General features: G+C 55.7%; 3 protein-coding genes across 3 annotated transcripts; all 3 read right to left on the bottom strand.

The window, feature by feature from the left end:
- Nucleotides 1-562: 562 nt before the first annotated feature.
- Nucleotides 563-3,184, bottom strand: CDC53 (cullin CDC53; the record flags this gene model as incomplete). The annotated part of the gene is made up of 5 exons (XM_083193708.1): nucleotides 563-751; nucleotides 812-2,703; nucleotides 2,797-2,873; nucleotides 2,950-3,036; nucleotides 3,105-3,184. 5 exons carry the CDS (start codon nucleotides 3,182-3,184, stop codon nucleotides 563-565), a joined length of 2,325 nt encoding a protein of 774 aa, XP_083050656.1.
- A 1,352-nt stretch (nucleotides 3,185-4,536) lies between these two features.
- On the bottom strand, nucleotides 4,537-5,735 carry ACO1O0_004269 (phospholipase D regulator; the record flags this gene model as incomplete). Its single annotated transcript, XM_083193709.1, has 2 exons — nucleotides 4,537-5,534; nucleotides 5,600-5,735. The coding sequence occupies 2 exons, from the start codon at nucleotides 5,733-5,735 to the stop codon at nucleotides 4,537-4,539; spliced, it is 1,134 nt and encodes a 377-aa protein (XP_083050657.1).
- A 938-nt stretch (nucleotides 5,736-6,673) lies between these two features.
- DYN1 (dynein heavy chain, N-terminal region 1-domain-containing protein) lies at nucleotides 6,674-19,829 on the bottom strand (the record flags this gene model as incomplete). Its single annotated transcript, XM_083193710.1, has 3 exons — nucleotides 6,674-7,114; nucleotides 7,184-19,470; nucleotides 19,538-19,829. 3 exons carry the CDS (start codon nucleotides 19,827-19,829, stop codon nucleotides 6,674-6,676), a joined length of 13,020 nt encoding a protein of 4,339 aa, XP_083050658.1.
- Nucleotides 19,830-24,636: the final 4,807 nt, after the last annotated feature.

Raw genomic sequence — 24,636 nt, forward strand, 5'->3', positions numbered from 1 at the left:
GCATCTTGTGTAATCAACGAAGCATCATGATGATCATCAACACGACTTTTTTTTTTGTGGGATAACGTCAACTCAGTTGATAGGTAATACTTATTATATACACCTCGCGACGCTGCTATGCGGACATAGAAGTCAAGCGCAGATACTAGCCCTCTATCGTGGTGCTAACCATTCTCTTTTGCGTTGGTTCCTTGCATCTGTACCATGGTTGTGCGCCTTTGAGAACCGGTCTCCCATGCCTCCTTCGCCTTCGCCATTGTACCAAACCAAAACCTTGTACAGTCCAGTCTACCAGACCCACCTGCCTACCAAAGGCGGTGTCGTGTTCAACTCAGAGGAGACCCGGGGTAGAAATCATACCATCCCGATCGATGCGCACTTCCTAGCCTCCCGCTTCCCTAGCCTCCCGCATGTATCCCTAAAGACGCTCCGGCCTGTAGCGGTCTAGTCGCTGGAGGCCGGCACGAATGAATCGCTGGAGGAGACGCTGGCCTGGCCTTTTGCGGTCGGAGCGAATTATGTACCAGAAGGCCTCGTCTATCCACAAACCCTGACCGGTCGCTTACGCCAAATAGCCCAGCTCATCATCGTCTAGGCGCTCCAGATACTCCTTGTCCAGGAGGATCTCTATGCACTTCTTGATGTCTCCGACCTTGGGCACGAATCGGGATCGGATCTGGTTAATGGTCTCGCTTACGAGTTGAGTGTGCTTCATCTTCTTGCGTGCTTTCATGATGCGTACGATGGCGGACTAAAAAAAACAACAACCATTAGCTTTGAAACAGTGCTGGGGTAGACGGTTAAAACGAACCTGGAGAACAAGTTTGCGGTCCTCTTCGATGGTCTTGTTGGTCTCCGCCTCCTCTTGCTTAGATTCCTTGATGCCGCCAAGGTTCAGGTTCACCCTGATCTTCTTGCTCTTGAAGTCGTAGTTGAGCTTGAAGACCTTTCCGGGCCCGGGTTTCTCCCCTGAGGCCCCGGACATCAGAAGAACCTTGGCCTTGAGGATGACGGCAAGGGCCTGGTCCAGGACCTCGCTGCTGAGCTGGGTCGCGCTCAGCATGTCCTCATACCTGTACGTATCCTTCTCGTTGAAGAGGAGGAGGATCGCCATCTGGTACACCGAAACTTGGAAGGTATATGGCGTCTTGCTGTTCTTGCAGTACCCAGCCTTGATCTCTCCCTTGCACAGATGCCACAGCCAGGTGAGCTTGCGGCCATCGTGCTTGTGCTTGTAAAACAGACCAAACCGCTCGATCTCGGCAGCAATCTCCGGGGGTGGGTTGAAATGTGTGCTTGGCGGCGTCAAGGGCCAGAAGCCTGTGCCGAGGATGGAAAAAGTAGAGTCCACCGGTCTTGAAGAGTCTGAACCTGCGAGGTGATCTCTGAACTCACGGTTCAAGTCCTTGGAGATCTGCATGTCCTGGAACATGCGCTGGAGCTTGTTCGTGTACTCGAATCCGCAGGCCTCTTTCAACTTGCTGATCATGATGGTCTCCGCATCGTCCGACGATGAGTTGCTGTGCACGAGGCGCCTGGCCAGCATCCTGGAGTAAAATTTCTGGAAGACGTCCTTGTCTTCGATGTACTTGAAGACCGTCATAATCTGCGACAACGTTCGCTCCAGCTCAGACTCTTCGATGCTGGTGCTGCTCTTGCGTAGCAGCACATCCGTGTACTTGGCAAGCAACTCGGGTGATTTGCTAGATCCCGTCTTGCATACCTCGTTCCGGTTTACAAACTCCCTGCAGGCATTGTCCAACGAGCGAGTAAACTCAGGCTCATCGGTGAACGCCCGTTTCACCAGGCCTCGATACTGAGTGTGTACCTCCAGGAGGGCGTCGACGTAGACCTTGGGTTCAAGCTTGTCGCCCTCTGATGACTGGATCTTCTGCACGGCGCTGAGACCGGCCTTGCGCACGTGAGTCTCGAATTTTGCCCTCAGGGGGTCCAGGCCGTCGGGAATACGGGCGAGAAGGTTATACATGCGCGCCATGTCTTCCTCGCGATCATTGTCCAGCAAGACCTGGAACTCGTCCCGCATAAGGGCCGAGTGATCTGCAATCAAAACCTGGTTGCAAGCCTTCTTGAGAGGCAAGGCAATGTCCTGGTGGAGGTACATATTGACTCTGTCCTCCTCCTCTGCAAGACGGGCTTCCGCCTTCTTCATATACTCGACGACGCTATTTTCGGCCACGAACTGCTTCGATTCGGTCTGGTAGAACTCCTTGGTTGCTTCTAGGAAAGGCCGCTCAAAGTGATAACGGTAGACCTCGAGGGTGGTCTTGGAGCTGTCCGATTCATCAAGGCCGAGAGACACGAAGGAATCGACGACAGACTTGATCTGACTGTACTCGATAGTCTCGCCGTTTCGTTGCTTCTCCACCAGTTTCAGAACGGCATCCATGACTTTGTCCGAGAGCTTCTCGAACAGCACCTTCCTCCATTGTACTAGGTGCAAGGTGTACACATCATACACGTTCTTCTTGCCTTCGTCAATCTCTCTCTTAACCCAGTGGCGGTTGAGGTAGCGAAACAGGTGGTGGATGAATCTGGCGGCGGCGGTATAGCGATTCCACTCTTTGATATAGAATGTGAGAAGGGCTTCGTCCGTATGCAGCTTGGACTCCTGTAGAAGACCCTCGAGGTGTTTCTCGAGATAGTCGGTGAGCTTCTTGTAGAGTTCCTCCCCGAGTAGGTGGGCTAGAACGGCGCGTCAGCAACCTTTCCACCAGGACCCAGAGGGCAGAGGGCATTCTGTGTTTTTTTTTTTCCTGTGATCTCAAAAAAACATACCGCCACGGTGATTAGAATGCATAGCAGGGCCACCGAGGCCCACCGCCTTCTGTGAGGTGCAGAAGTTGTGGATAGCGCTGGAACAAGCGTCAGTCAGCATCGGCATCGCCGCCAGAGTAGCGGGACGGGCAAGCCGAGAGAGGGGAAACGCACGTGTATACGCCCATGTACAGCTCCGTGTTGAGGCCTTGCTCCAGGTCCGCCATGACCCTAGATATGCCTACCTGAAGGTAATCCCACCTGTCTCGCAAGTCAGCTCACGGGGGTCCCGTTGGCATGATACGGCACGCTGCACTGGCGCGACTCACGTGGCGACAATGTCCTCGCGGTTGGGCGCCGGGGGCATCCTCGTCGAGGAAACCTGCGGCTGGGCTACCCTCGACGTCATGATGGGCGTGTGAATTTGGACGGTGGGGGCGGTGGGTGTGGTGGTGATGATCGAGGGGTGCGCGCGATCGTGGGGACGGCGTCGGGCGGGTTGGGCTCGCTCGCGTCGTGCTGGGACTCTCGCGGGGGGTCCGTCGCTGTGGGCCTCGTCGAGAAGCGAGAGAAGGGGGTTCGCTTGAAGGTAGTGCAGTCGTCGTGATGTTCGAGGTTGTGAGTGTCGTCGGGTGACGGTTGCGTAGGAGAGGGGGGGGGGAGAGAGGTGCGACGACGCCTCGAGGAATCCGTGCGAGTTGAGTGTTGGCTGTCGACAACGGAAGGTCTGGGGAAGCGGAGAGGGAGACGGGGCACAGCGAGGGGCGAAGATCAGGAATGCGATATCATCGGTTCGCGAGGCTCCTTGGTGCTGGGATTCACCAAGAAACGAAGACAGAAAAGGTTGAGGTGCAAGTGCAAAGTGCCAGGTGGATGTGAGGAGGAGTCAGTGTCAGGTTGGCAGGTCCTACGTTGGTGCTCGTAGGTAGGTAGGTATGTGGCGTGCAGCTGCAGGGTGTCGTGAATATGGCACTTAGCATTCTAACCTTGGAACCTCAAACCACAAGGTTCAACTGTGGCAGCGCTGCTTTGGGGGCCATTTGGCGGGGCGTCACCAGCGCCAGAGGTGCCCACCGCCCACCATTAGCGCCCGTGTTCTGCCACCCACCAGGCTGCAATCCACTGGAATCCACTGCCACCAGCTAGCTGGTGGTGACTGTCAAGTGTTGTTCCATGACAACAGGCAGCCGCTTCTAGGCAACAGCAATGAATGACCCCTCCATGGATCCCATCAAGAGACTCACCATCCTTCCTTTTGCTTGCAGGCACATGGCAATCACTTATATACTTCGATATATTTCGGCTACTACATAATAGTACAGACGCCATGCCATGTGTGTGTGGACATGCCCAGCAAGGAGGGAAAAAAACAAACCGGCACTTGTCCCTCGTGCCCTGTGCCAACAAAAGTTAACATAAAAAAACACCAACACCGCATTTCTCTAAGGCGTCGGTCCGCTCGGATGAACCGCTGACGCCCCCAGGTATCTAACTAGGTAGGCAATACTCCCAATAATAGCAGTGATGCAAGCTCGTGTGTGTCATGTATCCTTTTAACCCCGACGCCTGACCCAAGTCCAAGTAAACAAAAGCAAATGAAAAGAAAGAAGGAAAAAAAAAAGAAAGAACACATAAAAAGAAAGAAAAATAGTCGAAACAGAGCAAATCCGAGTGAGTGTGTGGGTATCAACCTAAACCCCGTGGCAGTCTGCTAATACTGCCCTCCTCGCCGTGGTAGAGGCCGTCGCGCCCGTCGTGATACTATCCACGCCTATCGTCGTCGTCGCCGCCGCCCAGCCGCTCGACCGTCCGGAAGATGTTGACCGTGAAGGTCATGGTCCACGAGATGAGGGCGACGAGCATGAAGGTCGCCAGCGCCTTAGCCAGCCTGCGCACCTCAAGCCCCGACACGCTGTGGTACGAGAGGCTCTCGAACGCCAGGGCCGTGCTGGCCGACTTGAAGATGATGAAGACGAGGTCCAGCATGATGAGCGACATCTTGGACACGGCCGACCGCAGCCCCAGCGGCTTGCCCGTGTACTCGTCCCAGATCATGTACCCGATGTACGGCACCGCCACGCAGTCCACCACGATGGCCACGACCGACTGGGTGCGCTCGGCGCTGTCCCTCCCGTCGTTGTCCTCCAGCACATAGATCCTCCCGGCTATCCCAAGCGCCAGGATCGATGTCACCATGACGACCAGCCGGAAGAGCAGCGGGGACAGCGAGTGCCGCATGACGAGGTTCCATATGCGCTTGTACAGGGCCAGCGTCCTCCTCCTCCTCGAGGCTCTCGCATCGAGCGGGTTGAAGGCTCCAGCCGGTGGGCGCCCAAAGTTGGGCTGCAGCTTCTCCAGATAATCCTGGTCCACCACCTCGCTGTCCTCGCCCGGTGTGTGGCCCCATGCCGATGAATGTAAAAACTCACGCCACGGGACATCGGATTGCGCTATAACGGGGGCATAGCCGGGGACGATGACGGGCTCGGCGGACCGCAGGTGATCCCACCTCCTGCCGCGCATCGATGCGCGGCCGTGTCGCAGGAAATGGGGAATTTTGGCACGGGCGTCTTGGGCCGGGCCAAGCTTGGGGTCGCCCCAGTCCACATATCCATCCTTGGAGACACGTCGCTGGGGGTTCTCGGGTACGGCGTTGTGGTGAGCGGGAACAGAAGCGGGAACAGGTGCGGGCGGTCGGAGGAGCCGGAGCTGGTCGGGGGTGACTGGGCCGTAGCTCGCTTGATAAGAATCGATCCAAGCTAGATTCTGTGTTAGCCGATCCAAAATTGTCCGTTAAGGGGATGACGAGACAGGGAAATCGTACGTGGTAATGTTCGTGGCGTGCGAAGTCGAGGGGCACTAGTAGCGAGGTCGGACACGCTGGTGGCTGTTTTGAGAGAGCAGGGCGCGTCGGAAGAATTGGAATGGCCAGCAGACCGGGGAGGCGGCGAAGGGGCCATGAGCTTCGCCGGCGTTCACTGGGAGGCTTGGGGGATATGCGAGCAGGAAAGGAACAGACAATAGAGAGAGTGGTGAGGGAGAGGGCCGGGGAGCGCTTGGTGCAGCGCGGCGCATGCTCCTTGTTGGTCGTCAGGGGAGGAGTCGTCGTCGCCGCATCGCCAGTTTTCCCAAGGTGGTAAAGGTGATGTGGCCTGCACGACCTGAAGACGGGAGCGCAGGCGAGTCGGTAGAATGAGAGGGGAGGCTCTGCAGATCTGCAGCTCTGCAGCTCTGCAGCTTTGCAGGTTGGCAGGTTTGCACGGATTGGACGGATGGGGCGGGAAGAAGTCGGGCGCTTGAGACTTGAAGCTGGAAGTGCGAAGCCCCAAAGCCAAGCCTCCTGTCTGGTGACGTCTCGACTCCCGGCTTTGAGACCTGCGCGACCACGCGAGTCCCCCAGCCCCAAAATGCAGCATGATATTAGATGGGTACGTATCCATGCATATCAAGCTAGTACCTACTAACTAACTTGGGTACTGGCAAGGGACCCCCATACATAATTATATATACGCGCCCGCCAAGTAATTGCATACATCTAACTAGTACTAGTAATTTCTATTTGTGGCTGCCAGCCCAATTATCGCCATAGCCTACATGTCATCATCTATCCGACTTCAAGATTGGTATGGTACATTCATCTATTCGTCCTGCTACTCGTACTATATGTCAGGTGCATCTCAATATACGCCATCCCCCCTCAACATCCGACACTGCGCTCGAAATTCAAACTCGAAAGAACAATCTTGCCGTCTACAAAACAAAGGCTATGAAATCTTCGGGTATCAGTGTAATAATGGCACAGCATAACAACAGCGCACCCGCTCCACGCGAGAAGGCCCCCTTGCAGCCTCAGCGCCAACCCCCAATCCAAATCGTACAGGAACAAAAGAATTCTCCCTCATGCGTCCGTCACCAGCTGCTCTCCCTCATCCAGCAGCTCTAGCACCTTCTTCAAGTTGCCAATCAGGCTATGCCCCAGCCCGCTGAGGAGGAGCTTCTCAGCATTGGCTGGCAGACCAAGGTACGTCGGTGGTTCACGTTCCGGCAGCTTATGGATCCACCCCATGAAGTCCTGCAGGCTGGTTCCAGACGGCACGAGGAGGCCACCGTCAGGTCCATCCACGAGCTTGTGATCGACATCGTACGCCTCGGGTTTGAGGAACCGAGACACGAGCTGTCCAAGCAGCTTGAAGTCGCCCTCGTCGTCAATCTTGCCACCGTAAGTCTCGGTGACCAGGTACCGGATCATTTCCCAAGGGATATTCTGCGGTGCAATGTTGGTCCTGTTGCCAGCCACACGTTCGATCCACGTGTCAATGATGAATGCAGAGCATTCGTACTACAATACCGCGTTAGCTCAACGTCCAGGGCCAAGCCGAATAAGCAACGCGGGGGGGGGGACACTTACATCGCTGTCATTGAACTCCCAGAAGCCCTTCCATCCGAGGTTGGGCGCGTACCGCAACCTCTCCTGCACCACCGCATGCAGGAACGAGATGAGGAGGTACAGCCTCGTCCTCTCCACAGGACTCTTGGTGGCCTTGGTGGTCAAGGACGAGATGGAATCCTTCATATTGGCCCTCACACCCGCAGGCTGCTCGTACATGAGGACACGCGAGGCACGGAGCAGGTTGACGGGAATCTTGGGGTTCGACTCCATCGACAGGAAGAGGCGGAAGTCACTGTGGGGATTGAGAGCCTCCATGCGCTTCTCAAGGCTCTGGAGCCAAGTCGGCGCAAGATGCACGTTCTTGACAAGGACCCAAGAGCCGCTCTGCGCTGCGTTGCTGATGGCCTTGTCCGCGCTGGTGACGCCTTCGTTGGAACCCATGGCAATGTTGGTGCAGTTGACGCGCATCCTCTCGACCAGGTTGTCCACCTTGTAGCTGGCATCGAATCCAGGACTGGACACCAAGGAGATGGGCAGAGTGGCTGACACCTGGGCGACCGTCTCCTTCAGGTCCTCGGCAGTGTCAAATATCTCGGGGCCAAACACCTGCGTGACAAAGCGCTCAGCCACCGGCACGAACCTGTCCATGCGGAACATCTTGATGAGTAGCAGTGAGAGAAGAGCCTTGTCGTTCGCTGAAGTCTGGTCATCCCAGATCTGCGGGATGGCGTTCTCTGCCAGCTCCTCTTCGAAGAACTTGTCCCAATCACCAGACGGCACGCCATCCAGCTTATCCTTGAGAGAGGAAAGCTTCCTGGCGCCAGCAAAGGCCTCGTCCTTGAGTTGTGGGTCGGTGGAAAGGTCCTTGCCCTCGACTTTATCGTCGAGAATGGTGTCAATGAGAGACCTGTCCATCTGGTAAGACGTAGCCTGTGCAAGAAGCACACCCAGGGTAATGCGGTCCTTCTGCAACAAACTGAGGGCCGTCCGCTTAAACGTCTTGACAAACAGATCTCTGACGATTATGTCTCGTCGGGCGTTGTGATCCGTCAGCCCCCCCAGGTTCTTGTTATTGTGCAGAACGGACCTGAAGATGTTGGTGAAGTACTGGAGGGAGAACTGGTAAAAGTGGTTGAGGTAGTGGAGTCTCTCCAGAACCGCGTACACAGCACTGCAAGACTTGGCAATCACGCTGTACTGCTGGGTGATGGCGTCGACTTCGCCCATGACACCTTCCGTATTGCTCATCTTGGCAGAAATCTCCGCGGCTTCGTTCTTCAGTGTCTCCAGAGTCTCAATGACGTTGTCGTCGTCGAGAATGTTGCCACGAGAGTCGTTGAGCGCCTGGAGAAGACGCTTCTCGAGCTGCCGGAGATGGATCTTGAACTCTCCCTGAAGCTTGATGAGATTGGATCGTCGCTCATCGACATCAGGGCGCTCCGACTTCAGCACATCATTAAGGGACTGGGTCTGGAGACTGCTCGCTGTGACTGAAAAGTTGACCAGGGTTGTACGGCTGCAGATATCTGGGGCGAATGTGGCAGATGGATCGCGAGTCGACAGGTAGAGCTTGAAGGACGGCGAGAAATCAATCTCTTGTTTGCCAAGCTGGATGAGAACACGGCCACCGGTTCGCTGGTATTCCTTGTTCAAGACGTGGTTCAAGACAGGGTCTAGGTATTCTGCATCTTGGATGAGGATGGGGTTGCCGAATCGCAGGGAACTTTCAAGCTGCTTGGTAAAGGTATCATCCAAGAAGCTGGTGACAGTCAACCGACGATCCTTGCACTCCTTCTGCAGGAACTCAAGCGTCCTTCCTGGAGGGTCGATGATGAGCGGGTACCGGTTGAACCGCTTGAGAATGATGGCATTCTCAGTGCACAGGTCGTCGACAGGCAGGCCGTTGGCCTGCCAGCCCAGACGCTCATCCGCAGTCGACAGATATTCCGTGACCGGGTTAGGCGACTTGTAATTAATGCCAGAGAGGTGGAGCTGGTGAAACCAGTCCTCGACCATGAGTTTTCGGAATGTCTGATCGTATAGACCACCGTAGGCCAGGAACGCAGCTGCGACGAGGACGTCTCCAACAAGCGTGCTTATCTGGGTCTCGAAGGACTTGCTCCCTTCCTCCCAGCGCGTCCGCTCTGACGACAGGCTGTCGAGAAGCCTGACGCTTCGGTCGACCTTGAACTGCACCTTAGACATCTCAGCCTTGATGGCCTGTGTCTCACTGATGAGGGCAGCGTATTCCGTCTTGTACGTGTTGATGCTCGACTCGAGTTCGTTGATGTTGTTCTCCACGGCCTTGGCCTCGGCCTTGGTCTGCAGAGCCTGGTCCTCGAGCTGGGCGACCTCTGCCTTGAGTGGACCAACACGATCCAGAATATCCGAATAGTTGACCTGGGCGGTGACCCACTGGACGAGGGGGCCGCATGCCCTGGACGCACGGTTGACCTTCTCAAAGGTGAACTCGGGGTTGGAGACGAAATCCTTGCGCATCCTCTCGCGCAGAGACCTTGTCATCTTGCTTTCGCTGTCAAAGGTGACGATGCTGGCGATGAAGTCGTCCTTGCGGATCACACCCTGGACAGTCTTCCAGTCCGAGATTCCGCGACCCATGAGAAGGGTGACGACAGCCTCCATCGCAAGCCTGACACCCGCAGGCGGGTTGCTCATGGCTCGCACCTCAGTCAAGTGCTGACGCTTGATGTTGCTGACACTTGCCTTGGCCTCCTCGACAGCGGGCTCCGCCTTGGCCAGATCCTCCAACACAACCTTCTTCCGCGATGCCACCTCGCCCTCCTGTATCTCCAACGCCGCCTGGATCTCCAGCGACGTGTTCTTCCTCTGCTCAGCCTCTCGCTGATCCGCCACCATCTTCTGCAGCTTCTCGTTTGCCTCCGCATCCTTCTGCTCCAGCTGTGTCTTCTTCTCCGCCAAGCTGACACGAAGATCTCGCACCTTGTCCACCGTGTCTCTCAACTTCTCCAGACCGACGTTCAAGTGACGCTGCTGTTCCTCCAAATCTTCCCGCTTCTCATTGTACAGCTTGACGTACTGCCCGACAAAGTCCAGGAAATGCCTGGGGGTCAGGAATGTGACCTTGCCCTGCTGCTTAAGCAGCTTCTTGTTGTAGAGCTGAAGCGAGTAGTGGATATGCACCATAGAGTTGACAATCGCCTCGCGATGTGACGGTGGCAGCTGAAGACCACGGAAGGCAACAGGAATTGTGTCAGGGGCCTGGTAATTGGGTCGCTCAAGGTCTATAGAGTGCGTGAGTTCGTGGCCAACCTGGAACAATGCCTGGTCAGACCAGTCACCAAACCAGTTGAGCACACATCGGTTGAAAAGGGCGGGGGACGTCGCAGCCTTGGAAGACAGGCCATCTTCCGGCGGATTCATCGTAAAGACGACGTGGAGGTTCTTGACAATCTGCTGCGTGAACCACTTGTAGAGCTCTTCCGGCGAGTCGAGGTGCAGGTTCTGGCGCTGGGCACCCTCCTTGCATGCTGTCATGAGTGCGGCGTACTCGTCACCTTCGAAAAGACCCGGTACCTCAGCATTGGCCAGCAAGGTGTTCATCCTCTCTAAGAAACCAGAGTCCAGGACATTGGATTCATCCATGATGAAGCAAATCTTCTCACCCTTGCAGCCGCACCGGCGAAGTACGTCTCGTAGATCCTCGTCGAAGTCCTCGGCAGAGTACTTGCCGTGAACCTTGATCTGGAAGACACGCAAACCATTCATCCATGCCACGAAACGGGACAGCGTCGTCTTGCCACTTCCGCTGACACCAATGAGAATCAAATGGCCCTGTGGCTGTCGGAAGACACGATCGATGCGGAGGACATGCTCCAGGACGTCGTCGAACAGAATCAGGGGCACATCAACCTCTTCTTCACAGAAGGTTCTGAGGCGAGCCTTGACAAAGTCCCTGAGTTGCTCACGGTCCACGGGGACGTAATTCTTGGACAGCCAGTTAGAGAACAGGATCGGACCTCCAAGTGCCTTCTCCTCATCAATGGTGGGAAAGAACTGAAGGGCGATGCGTCGCACAGCGTCTTCAGTCCACTTGCGCTCATCTTCATCGACGAGACGATCCTGGAAAAGACGGAGTGCCTCGTGAGCCCAGATACGAATGAGCCCTTCAATGGACAGGGTTTCTAGGGGTCTGATCGCCTCGTACACGCCACGAGCCCACCGAGTAAGCTCACGAGGACTGTAGACATAGTGCGGTTGGATCTTTGGCGTGAACCTCTGCTGCGACTCCAGATAGAACCGCACCATGGCGTGAGTGAGCGCCTCGGCATATCCGCGGAGCGATGGCACAATCTTAAGCACGGCCGAGTTGAAGGTGCCGTAGATCTGGTTGAGAGACAGCTCGCCAGGGTAGTCCACCATGATGAGAGGGGCATGACGGAGGAATCTGTCTCCAAGGGGCGTACGCCCAGCATCAGTGGGCGGGTTGCAGGCACCGACAAACTGGATCCGGTCAAGCGTCACCCAGGACTTGTCAGACGTCCTCCAGAATCCATTGTGTTCAACAAGCTGGCGCAGGAATGAAATGGCACGCTGAGTCCCGTATCGGTCGGGGGCCGGCAAGTTGATTTCATCGCAGAACACCACCAGCCAACGTCCAATCTGCGTGGGCGAGAGCATGACACCGTTCAGCGTCTTCTTGTACTCGCAGTACTGCTCAAAGGTCTTGATGAGAAGGTCGGGGGTGGTGGCGCTGGAGAAGTTGAGGCCCACGACCTCCATGTTAGGAAGTTTGCGAAGGGCACTGAACAGCGTCATTGTTTTACCCGAACCGGGAGGACCACAGAGCAAGAGCGGCTTGTGTTCAGCAAGCCAGGAGTAGAGGACATCTTCGTGACGGACGGTGTCTAGAGTGGGAATGACTACGTCGGTCTGTGTAATGGAGTGAGTGTTGACCTCCACATTCGGCACCTCATTCTGCCACGATGACCATTCAGCCCTGGGCAGAGTGACATCGAAGTCAATCAGCGAGCTGCTGCCGTCGAGTGGCGGCGAGCCAAAGTTGGCCAGGGCGCAGACAGCATCGCCAAACGCCTTCCGGTCGCTGAGTGGGCAGTCACCCGTGAACGCCCAGACGAGGGCCAGCAGCAGTTTCTTGGAGATGAAGGCCTCAACCTGATCTCCTTCCAGCGGGAAGTCGGAGTGCTGGCCGTTATACTCGATGACGTCCCTAACGGCCTTGTTCAGCAGCGAGAAGAGTGTTGTCAGAACACGAGCCACAGTGAATTCCATAATGTGGTTGTACTCCCGGGCGCGCTTGAGAGACTCGAGCGCAAAGTCTTCGCCATTCAGATACGTAGTGAGCAGAGTAGCCACCTCGCTCTGCACAGCCAAGGTCTTGGCCGGGTTCTGGCCCGTGCCAACGCTGTCCTCGTCCAGATCTTCGAATGGAACATTGCGCAGCGTCTCGAGATAGTTGGCCATGATCATCTCTGGAGTGACGGTATCTTCACTGAACCAGACCATACCGCATCGACTGACCGTAGCCAGCGTTGCGTACTTCAACGTCTCGACTTCGAACATGATGCGCACATTCGATGGCAGGTTCAGACGTTCGCCATTGGGCAACGTGAGTAGTTTGTTATCATCGAGCACACTGTTCAAGTTCTCAACCCACTCAGGGTCGACATCACCGTCGAAGACGATCCAGTGCCGCTTGGAATCTTCACCACGGAGATTGTCCACAATCTTTCGGAGAATGCTGGTGAATAGACCATCCGTCCATTCACGCGTGGTGGAATCCAGGTTTCCGTAGAGGGCCTCCTTGGCCATGACCTTGGAGTCAATCACGTGGGAGACGCCCTCGACGCTTTCAACCTTCTGGAGCGCATCGAGCAGCAGTCTCCATGCGGCTGACTTACCAGAGCCAGAGTTACCGACCATCATAACACCATGGTGGATCTTCTGGATCTGATACAGCTGGAGCACCTTTGTCATCCAGACATCGGTGACCACCAATTGTCGCTCCTTCGCCAGGGTGCGGATGGCTTCCTCGAGGGCTTGGAGATTGGCAGGGACATACTCAACGCCAGGGAAGCAGTCCTTCTCAATGGTCATCATGATGTCCACGTCAGACTTGATGAGCTTCGGCGCAATCGTCTCACGAATGCTCTGCACGATGATCTCAGGCTCGACAACCTCCTCGGAACCAAGGTTGCCATCGCTCAATCGAGCACGCTTGAGACCACCCGAGCTGACCAGGACACTCTTCAGCGCACGGAGACCGAAATCGTAGTGTGCCTGCTTCGAAAGTCGCTTGGAGCAATGATCGAAAAATGGAACAGTCTGCTTCGAAAGGCTCTTTGCTTGGTTGAAGCCTTGCGAGTAGAGCATGACCTCGGCAATAAGTTCCTTATCGGGCTTCGACATGGCGACACTCCGGAAAAGTTTCTTCAAGTTGTCAGGCAAGTTGGAACGACCAGCATATCCAGGATTCATGGTGATGAAAATGCCAGTGTTCTCGCTGACACAGAGTTGGCGGCCGACCAGTTCGATTTGCGCCCTTTCATCCGTGGTGCTCTGCTTGAGACCAAGCTGGATGTTCTGGATTTGTTGGGAGACGGCTGAAAGGATCCTCTCCTCGAGACGATTGAACTCATCGAAGCAGCCCCAAGCACCGACTTGGCAGATACCCAGGAAGATACGTCCCATGGCTTGGAAGTCGAAGGTATCGTCACAGCAGAAGACCAAGGTGAACCGACCGAGCTGTGTGCCCAGAGCCTTGACCGACTCGGTTTTACCCGTTCCTGCGGGTCCGTATGGCGAACCTCCCAGACGTTGTTCGAGAGCCTGGGTAAGGGTAAGGAAGCATCGATCCGTGAGAGGGGTTCGGACCAGGCGATCAGGAACACCCAGATACTCAAAGCCATAGTTGAGTTGAGCATTGGCCATCTTGACATGCAGGCGATCTAGATGCTCGCCCTCAGGAGAGTATACATATCGCATCTGTAGCTGCCACAGGTAATGGTTGGGCGAATCGGCGTGGGCGTTGACGAGCTTCTCGATGGTATCGCGCTGGTGCACACATTCCGTGATCATCTGTTCGGCCGTCTTTCGCTGAAGGACACCCATTTCGCCCAGGACAGTGTCTGCGAGGACCCGGAGCACCTCGACTTCGCGTTCGAACAGGGTCTGGAGGTTCTTGCCGCCATCAGCCAGTGATTTCTCCACCGCAGTCGTCCACGCTGCTTGAGTGGCAAGGACGACGATCTGGCTGGGGAACGCATCCATGAACGCAGTCAACCTGGCCTGATCGATGGAGTCGGACTCAAAGATGGGCGTGTACTGGTCTACTGCCTCGCCCAGCAGCTCGGCAAGGGTAGATTTCATACCACCCTCCAAGAGCGCCAGCCAGTCGTTGATCTTTGGCGTCTTGGACAGAGAGATTTCCTTTTTGAGTCTGACGGTCTCGCCCTCCTTCGAGGTGAAGCCAGAAATGACTGTCTCATCGTCCATGACGAGTCCGGACAGTCCAGCAAACATCTTCTTGAAGTGCTTGGCTATCCGCAAGGTGTCGTTGCTATTTCCAATCATCTCCAGCAGGTCCTCGTCGCCAACAAAGTAGAACCTAGGGAACGAAACGCGCTCCTTCTCGAGGTACTCACCGAGCGCCTTCTGGATCTTGTTCAACATTTCGGCCAAGCGCTCTAGCGACTTTTGCACGTTGGCAATGTTGAGCACGTCGAGCACGTAGGGTGACTTGGCGGCCTTCTTCATGACTGCCATGAATTCGCTGTTGATGTTGGCGAATCGGCCAGACTCTATAGGAAGCAGGTGCTTGATGTCCGCGTTGCCGGTGAAGACGCCCTCCAGGTAGACCCACTGGCGCTGAACATCAATCCAGACGTCGAACAGAACGTGGACACGGTTGAGCTTGTCTTCCCACGAAACGGCTTCTTCCTCAAACTCCTTGTAGTACGGAGAGTGCTTCATGGCCTGGAGCGAGTTCAGGTTCTCGCTGCACTTGGCAAAGAGATCGTCCCAGCCGCGGATCAGCTTGAGCTTGTTCTGATAGTTGACCATATCCAGGGCATAGTTCTGCCAGGTCTCGCGGACCTGTTTGAGGAACTCTTCCAGGGCCATCTCGCCTTGTGCCTGGGCGATGATGTCCTTGACAATGGCCTCCGTCGCGACCAGGTTGAGGTCCCATACGTCGCCGAGGGTCATGGAGCTAGGGGAGAAGCGCTTCTGGGGCTTGATCTGCTTGTAGATCTTGTGCCAGTGTCGCTCGCGAATGGCATCCGACTTTAGGTCTGACAGGATGGAGTTCACCTTGAGAAGCCCTCGCAGGATGCCCTGGACATGCTCGAACGCAGCATACTGCCTCATACGGCTGGGCATATCCTTGGTGCTCTTGATGAGCTCATCAATCTTGGAACGAATCTTGCGTGGCTGGACAGCCGTCCACAAAATATCACGGGTCTCGTTGAGGCTCCCCCAGATGGTGGATAGATTCGACCACACAGATTGGAAGTCACGAACTTCCTCGAGGGTCGCGGCGAGAGACGTTTCGGGGCTGGCAGGGATATCCAGAGCCTCCTTCGCCTTGGCAACCATCTCAAAGTCCTCCTGGAGCTTGGAGATCTTGCTCTCAAAAGAGCTAAGAGTGGCCGAAGCAACATCAGGCTGGATCGTGCCCGAGACCGGCTTCTCCTCGTTCCACTGCGCAACCACCTCGCTGATCCGCTCATTGATGATTTTGTCCTCTGCAGCAGTCTTGGCCCGCATAGCGTCGGCCTGTTCCTGGAAAATCCTCGACTTCTTCTCGAGAATCTCCCGGAGGGCCTCCCATTGACTGTCGATCTGCTCAATGTGTAGCCAGTCGTTGGGGAATTGATATCGCTGCCTGACTAAGGTAGACTGTCCCTGCCGGAACATGTCGATTTCCGGTTCCCAGGCCTTGACGCTGCGCTTGCAGTTTTGCACAACTGTGATGAATTGGACTGCCTGTCCAGTCGACGAGGCGTCGGAGCTCTGAGTCTCAAGGTTCTTGCGTGCCTTTTCAATGTCGGCATGCACATCGCGCATACGGTTGCCCAGGCGCGAGGCAAACTTCATCAAAATCTCGCGCTGCCACTGGTCGTACTTGTCATTGACCTTGGCCTGGACTTGGCCATAGTCAATGGTGATGTGTCCAAAGGAACGACTGTCATCTTGGGTATCAAAGGTGCTGCGAGTCTTGCGGATGTCTTGCAGGAGCTCAAGCCATCTCGACAGCTGCTCGCCGAGCGCATCGTACACCTGCTCCGACTGCAGATCCCAAAGAGATTGGAACTGTAGCCATTCGTCCACGTAGCCGCTAACATCCCCTAGCTTTTTCTCGACTGAAACATATACTCGCTGCAGCATGGCCGCACATTCGCTGGGGAGTTCTGTGAACCTCAGCTCCTCAATAACGGCAGTGCTCAGGTTCATTTGATATCGGGACGCCTTGATCTTACGAAGATTGCACACAATCCCGATCCAGTCGTGAAGGTGAAGGAACCAGCTGGCCCGGGCGTACTCCAGCGGGGGGTCCAGGTAGATGACCTGGTTGCGCATCGCCAACTCGAGGACCAGGGGCTTCATCGACGGGCCAATCTGCTTCCCATCCTCGCCAGTGACTGGAGAATCCTCAAACGCGACGATCCAGGCCGAGATGGCACTCTGCAGGCGGGTCAGGAGGACTTCCTGGATCCGCTCGTTGAGGCCCCCGACCCAGAAGTCCAGGTTGACATAGCGTTCCAAGTTCAGCTGATCGACAGCCGATTGAATCGTGTCCAGATGAGACTGGAAGGCGGCGGAATCATAGGCACATGTTCCGAGGTCTCTCAAAGCTTGCTCGACCGTGGCATAGATGTAGCCCAGCGACACGGCCTTGGACTGGAGGACCGAAACGGCCGAAGCAAATCCCCGAATGAACATGCCGTGCTTGCTCTCGGTGTTCTTGCCCAGGCCAAAGTCCGTACTACCAGGCAGCAGGGGGCGGCTTTGCCTCTGGTCGGTATAGAAGAGCTCGTGGGAGTTGATGAACGACTCCCATCTCAAGGGAACACCTTCCACGATAAGCTTGTAGACATCGTTTCGGTACCCGTTGAGCAGAACCGCTTCCTCGCCCATGGTCGAGATTTGCCGAAGAGTTTGCGACAACGTCCGCACACTTTCCATCAGACTGACGGCGTAGGGGTACACCCTCTTGGCATCTTTGGAGACGGTAGTAATGGAGTGAGGGACGGGGTAGTTTTGCCAGGTGAGGTTGCGGGTCTCCTTGAACAAGGTAATGATCTGAGAGTCGAAGTTGACGGTGAGCTCCAGGATGCCACCCGCGGACCTCACTCGGCTAATGTCGAACAGCTGGCCCGAGATGGAGATCTTTCGGCGCGTAACATCAGCCGTCCAAGCCTCAAAGATTTTGTCCGTTTTGAGCTTGTCCCTGAACAGTTCGCTCTCGTACTGGAGCTTCTTGCCTTCAGCATGCATGTCCCAACCAGGACCGAGAACGGCTTCGACTTTCTTCATGTAGCCATCCAGCTGCAACTCAATCTGGCGAGCCCAGACAATGGCACCGGACACGGGAGGGATGTCACGAAGCTGAGACATGGCATGCGCTTCAGAATGCCCGTACTGCTGCTTGAATCGCTCGTGAAGCCCATTGATGGCCTGCTTGACGTGGTCCATCAGCTGATTCTGGTACTCCTGGATGGCACCGCGAATCTTGGGCCGGACGAAAAGCGCGTTGAACTTGGAGAAGACGCGAAACATCTCGTTGGCCGTCTTGGTCGTACCAAGGCGGTCACGCAGCCTGGTGATGATAGAGTTCTCGACGCGCGTCGTGCGCTCGTTGTAGAGGTTCTCCGCGAGCGAGAAGCGGTCCTTGCCCTGTTCGGTGACGTCGAGCAGGTCGACATTTTGCAATGCTTCCCACGCTTGGTTGACCTCCTCCACGGCATCCACATCACCCATCTCCTCAATGACAACTCCGTCAGCTCCCGTAGTCTCCGTCACTCCCGGGATGGTTGCCTTTGGACCCAGTACATTGACGATTGTACGCTGGAGCTGCTCGTGGTTGTCGCGGAACATGCTGACATATCGTATCCTCGACTCGAGCTCGGAATGTTTCTTGTTAATCTTGATGGGGATGAATTTCTCGTTTCGTCGGCGAGTGACGTCTCGGGCCACGTTGGTGAATTCCTTGACAGAGTCCTCCCAAGTCTTAAAGATCTCTTCACACGTCTTCATTATGCTCCTGAACTGGTCGTAATCGAGGTTTACCAGCTCAGTGCCAGGAAGCAGCCGGTGAAGCACATCGTTCAGGTCCGCAGAAATAGCCTCGACAAGGGGCAGAGCTCTCCGGATCGGATAGGGGCAAATTCTGAGCTTCTTGTTCAGGTGCTGAAATATCTCTCGGATGGCGTCCTGCACCTTGGAGAGCGATGTCGCGGATAGAAGCTCATCGAGCGGGAAGTCTCGCATGAGCTGATTGTATTTCTGGACCTTATCCATCGCTTCCTTGAGACCCGTGTCGGCGGTGAAGCTGACCGTGGCCTGGAAACGTTTGGCATGCTTGAGAATCTCGAGGGTAAGGAGAACTCCCTCGCTTCTCAGCTGGCCCTCGATACCCTCCAGCGCGGACTCCATGGAAAGCCAGAAGTTGACCTCCTGGCTCGCCGTGTTGAACTCCTGGTTCTGGCTGGAGGCGGTGGCGCTGTCCCTAGTCATCCGAGTGATGCCCTGGATGGACTTGATCCAGGTATTTACATTGGCCTGGAGCCGGTTCAGGAACGAGCTGTCTTGCAGGAGCTCAGACGGAAAGGACTCGATAGATGGTCTCGTATGGTGGGCTTCGGCATCGTCGAGGATGTTTTGCACGATGGAGTGGAACGTCAGGGATATCTCGGGGATGTCGACATTCTGCTGGAGGTGCAGCAGACTGAGCTCAAGATCATTCAGCCTCTTCTTCGTCACCGGGATACCAGTCTTGGCGTCGACATCCGGACGGCCCCTCGACCCGTTCACCGTCTGCTGGGACTTGGTATTGGCGTCGAAGTACGGAACCAAGGCATGGTGAACCTGAGAATGAAGAACCTCCCACGGGGAGAGGGAAGGCCCCTGGTCCGCCACCGCAGCAGCTAGGGAGGCAGGGCCAGGCAAATTAGTAATGAATATTTGAGATGTAAGGGGTCGGATCGGGTCGATGGGCTGGGGAGTCTTGAGCAGGATCAGTGATGCGACGGTGGCTGCGGACGAGGCAAGCTCGGTCGAGATGGTGTAGTGGAACGAGGATGGCACTGGGAAAGACATTGTCAGCTACTTTCAAAAAAGGACCAAGTCGACCCCATGCGTTATGCTCCTTACCAGCAGTGTCTGTGCCATTCTCTACTGTCGAGGAAGCGGCGATGTCCTTCTGGATGTAGAGGACATTCTGTGCGTCGGTAGCAAACCGTGTGCAGCGCGACACGGTCTCGCCATAGCGGCTCTTGTGCAGCAGGTTTCCCGACTGCTCAAGCTCCTCTTGCGTGGCGCCCAGGGCGACCTTGCACACATCGGCCAGGTATTCTACCACGCGTTCAGGCTCGATGGTCGGGAACGGCGCGGCGGCGACGCCGTTTGCTGGCGGTGCCTGCGCCGGGGGCGCTGAGACCTCCATGGCGACGAGAGTCGAGGCACAAGGGGGATAGGGCGGGAGATGGGGATGATCACGAGCGTCGGGTCATCTCCAGTATTAAGTCGTCGTCGTCCGTATGGCAGAAGGCGGAACCAGGACGAGCGGTGGTCAGGGGGGACCAAGAGATAGTAGTGCTCCAAAGGGAGAAGAAAAGGAGTGAAAGGAAACAAAAGAAGAAATGGAAGTCGGTGTGTTTGGTCGTCGTGGTGTTTCCCGTGGCGCTGCTAGATGGCGAGCGGCAGAAGAGCTATGGGGAGAGAGATTTGAGACAATCAAAAGTGAAGTTCATGGGCAATGCAGCATGATTTCCCACATTACGCGACCCAAAGAAGGAGGTACACCCATGTCGCGACTGAACGCACTGAGCTCACGCAGGTGAGCTCAGTGAGTCGATGTGTCAGAACTGCCAGGAGGCGTGCCTCGCGGCCACCAAGCCCAGTGCGCGTCATCATTGGCCAGATCCTGCCGTTGGAGACCCACTCTAGCGGGCCCTGCCAGCTGGCTCGCCTCCTGGTGCTGGACGGACTGCTGGACCCAAGGCTCGGCACGTCACGTTAAGCCTTGGACGCCATGGTCGAACTCTGTCTGTGTGCCTCGTGCCTGAATATCCGTTTTTTAAGGTACGAATAGCTTCGTGCGAAGTACGCCTCCATCAATTTACATGCGCACGTTCCTAGCTTCATCCAAGTACCAAGAGTTTGATTGTTGAACAACAGCCGACACAAGCGCATTACTCTGTGTACGTACGAGTACGGAGTACTAAGTACGGGTACGTACTACGAATACTAACAACTCCAAGAATCCAAACGATATTGATCATGTTCCATTTCACGACGCCAATGCGGCAAACATTACAAGTCGTTAAATCCAAACCTATGGTAACCAAAAATACGCGTTCGCTTCCCTACCCGCCCTGCCGAATGTCGTGTTTTTCGTCATATGCCCCCAATGATGCCGATATTCGCACAAAGCATAAACGCAACCAATCCAAGCCAAACGCCTCAAGGAAACGTTAGGGGCACAAAAAAATAACTTGAATCCAAAGCCAACCCACTAAGATAAGACCCTTCTCGGGGCCACTCGTAGATGGGGCCATGTCAAGGCTGGTTGCTTCCAGATGCCTGGTTTCCTTCTGAACCAGCCAGCCGTTCCCTCTGCACCATAACCCGCTGATTGCAGATGTCGATGAACATCTCGAATTTTGTAATCATCTGATCCTTTTCTTCCAGCTTGGCTTTCAAGGCTTCAATCTCCTTTTGCTTCTCTTCTTCCATCTTCTTCAAATCCTCTCTCGCTTTGGACAATTCACGCCTCAAATCAGATCGTATCCTGTCCTCGGATGTCTGTGGGGGCTTCGTGTAGATCGTGGGCCGGTCTTCGGCAAGCCCCGAGGCCACCTTTTGTGGGTTACGGTTGATAGCTGCGCGGGCGTTGTAGATGTCCCGGGGCAATAGGTGGCAGTCGGGATTCTCATTTTGCAAAATTTGCAAAGTCTCTGACACTCCAGCACCTACAGACGGTGAGGTCAGGTCATGCGAGGATGGAGAAGAAGACGTACCACTCTCCTTGAGCTGCTTGACAGCAGCAACCATCTTACTATCCAGCTTCCTGGCAGCCGGGTGGTGTGACGGGCTTTCGCTGGGCCCATGGTTGTGCTGTAGATGTGCCGGATCAGGTCTGTACCTAATTGTCCACTGAGTGCGTTGTTCAATGGCGAAGAATCCAAAGGGACAGTCGCATTTCCGTGAAGATGTTTTCCGCTTCCGAACCTCGGGGCTGACTCGATTTGGCGGCTTTCCGGAACGGTCGCACACAAACAGAACCTTCTTCAAGCCTGGCACTGTCTTCTTCGACCGGCCAATGACGATAGCATAGCCGACCGATGTGCAGTACCGCAACACTGCCTTCTGGACCGCTTCCAGTGTTGGATAACTCCCACCCTCCGGCGGTGGCGACATCATATCCCCCATAGGTTGTGATGGCACGTACGAAGGGTCGTTGAGCAACTTCGAATCGAGACCGCTAACCTCTGTATCCCCCTCCTGATGATCGTCCACCTCCATAACTTCCACACTGCTGTGGTCTTGCTGAGCGATCGGTTCAGGTTGCGGTGGTTGGGCCGGTGGCACCGCCGGTGGTATTTGCTGTTGTTTCTGCTGCGGTGTATGATGCCCTCGAGATTTGGGTGGCGGTGGAGGCTGCTGCTGAGCCTGCATCTGGGTCTGTGGTAGTTGCTGCTGTTGTTGCGGGGGCGGCGGAGGTGGTTGGTGCTGGTGCTGGTGCTGATTCTGCTTCGGCTGGTGCTGTTGATGTGGCAGCTGCTGTTGGCCCTGTTGTTGCTGTTGTTGACGCTGCTGATGTTGTGACGGGGGCTGCGGTTGATGCTGGTGCTGATGTTGGTGCTGAGGCTGGTGAGTCAGATGCTGGGGAGGCGGCGGTTGGTGCTGTTGCTGCTGCTGTTGAGGGTGATGCTGGTGCTGAAGTTGATGCTGCTGTTGTTGCCTCTGCTGGGGGTGTTGCTGCTGCTGCTGGGATGGAGGTTGCGGCTGCTGAGGAGGTTGAGGATGTGATTGATGGGCTGGATGAGTCTGGTGCCCTTGCAGGGCTTGGTGCTGCGGATGGTGCTGATGGCTCTGGTGTGCTTGGTGTCCCGGATGAGACTGGTGTGAAGGGTGCCCTTGATGCTGTTGTTGTTGCTGCTGCTGTTGCTGTTGTTGTTGCTGTTGCTGTTGCTGTTGTTGCTGGTGAGCCATGATCGAGTCATGCTGAACAGACTGGCTTATGGACCCGGGAAACAGCATCGGCGACGGGTTCGCTTGGGGCTGAGACTGCGGCGGAATCTGCTGCCTCGGCGGAGCCGTCCTTTGACGCTGGACGCCGAGGGCATTGTGTCCGTGGGAGTTGGGCGCCCTGGAGTTACCATTGGGGACGCTCCCGTTGACCTGGGACGTGAAGAGATGCTGGGGGTACTGGGGAGGTTGTTGAGGGGCATATTGGGACTGGTACGGCGACGCGGTATGGGAGGCGGGCGACTGCTTGCCAGGCTGTGTCGGATGGGGTGGAGGAAACCCCGGGTTCCGTCTGAGGTTGGCCTGGCCGAAGTTGAGGCCGTGGGCGTTGGAGCCGGACGGCCCCAGGGAGGACATGGTGGCGTGTTCGCGAATCCCTCTGTTGTTATGATTCAATCCTAGGTCCCGTATATAGCGTGTCGTGGGGTCATCGGCGTCGCAGGGCGACCGTCGTCGTAGGACAAATGTTGGTGGTCGTCGGTATGGACCAGGTCGATGGCTGAGGTGTCACGCGTGACGACGCCGGGGCCAAAACACAGGGTTAAAAAAAAAAACTAGTAGCTGGGCGAAACCTGCCGGTCTGCGCCGCCGACAGGGCGACGAGGGGATTTACGACGGCTCGAGTGCCGAAGGGCAACGACGGAGCGTTGACGGAGACGTCGTCGGCCGGTCGAGTCGAAAAGCACTGGTCGTGTGTGCTGGATGGACAGACCGACGAACAAACACCCTGGCGTTGAGAGGCTGATGTTCTTGGGGGTGTCGTTAAATGAGGTGGGCAAGGAGAGGTGTGGAGGTGAGTGCGGGTGCTCAGCAGAGGGAGGCGTGGACAGAAGAGAATGAGCCTAGCAAGCAGGCAGGGGAGGGCCAGGGCAGAAGAACCTGGTGGCCAGGTGCAAAAAACAGTGGTGCAGGACTTCCAGGTTGTGCAACCAAAAGGGCTGCTGCGACGCTGACTGGACATGAATCTGGTTGGCTGAGCTCGCTGCCAGATAAAATGGGCCGGCTGGCCGACCGCCAAGAGGTGTGCGAGCACGCGTCCGGTGTCTACCACTCACTATTCGTACCTTACTACTCGCACTTGGCCCGAGTAGTAGTAGCATTATTATGTACAAGTAAAAAGTGTCTGCCCATCTGCAGCTGGGGTCAACTTACAAGTACGAATACTCAAGATGACAGCAGGTGATTGTTCCGAGCCCTGCCTTTCCCTTCACAAGCTCACAGCTCATAGCCCCGACCACCCGACGATCAAATGCCATTACCAGCTGAAGAGATGGGGGCGCAGTGGTGGTCCGTCCGGGGGGGCTGGTGGCAGCCGTGACTGATCATCCACAAAAACGTCCGCCCGACGCCCATGCGCGTCGACACTGTCAACACTAAGCCTCCAGAGGACCGCCCTAGTCTCGCTTCGAGCTTAGCGTATCAATGACAGGCCACCTCACCAGATCACCCACCGTCTTCCGAGGCAACAAGATACATCACAGTACGACGTATTATCATCCTCGTACGTACTTTGTAGTCCGTACTATTATTATTATTCGTAGGTATTATGTGTACTTCGTATAGCAATCCTCGATCCAACATTATCCATCCTACCTAAGCAAAAAATCCACCTTACCCCTTCTTGTTCCATTATCAAGGCCAATTCCCCACCGAGGATATCTTCCCAGTTGTCAAGCCTGCCCAAGTCGTGTCCTCCCGCGATATGTAATGCAGGCTACCCTATATGCACCCATCTGTCGGGACCAAGCAACCAGGCGCAACTGTTCCTCTGCCACGATATCCATTCTCAATACGGCCCGTTCCAGATCAGACCATCTGTCGTGACACTGAATGCATGGAGAGACATGCATTGGCCCGGAAATTCCCACCCAGTGAGCAACCAAATCCCCCGTCGGACGAGTCTTTCGTGTAACCCTAGCTCTTGAACGTAGACCCCATTTACTACTACTAGTAGTATGCACCCACCGTCTAGAAGGTCACAACGTCTTTATTACCTTTCT

Source organism: Amphichorda felina (genome assembly GCF_050947745.1).
Source record: "Amphichorda felina strain 45539 chromosome Unknown scaffold_4, whole genome shotgun sequence".
Taxonomy (NCBI): domain Eukaryota; kingdom Fungi; phylum Ascomycota; class Sordariomycetes; order Hypocreales; family Bionectriaceae; genus Amphichorda; species Amphichorda felina.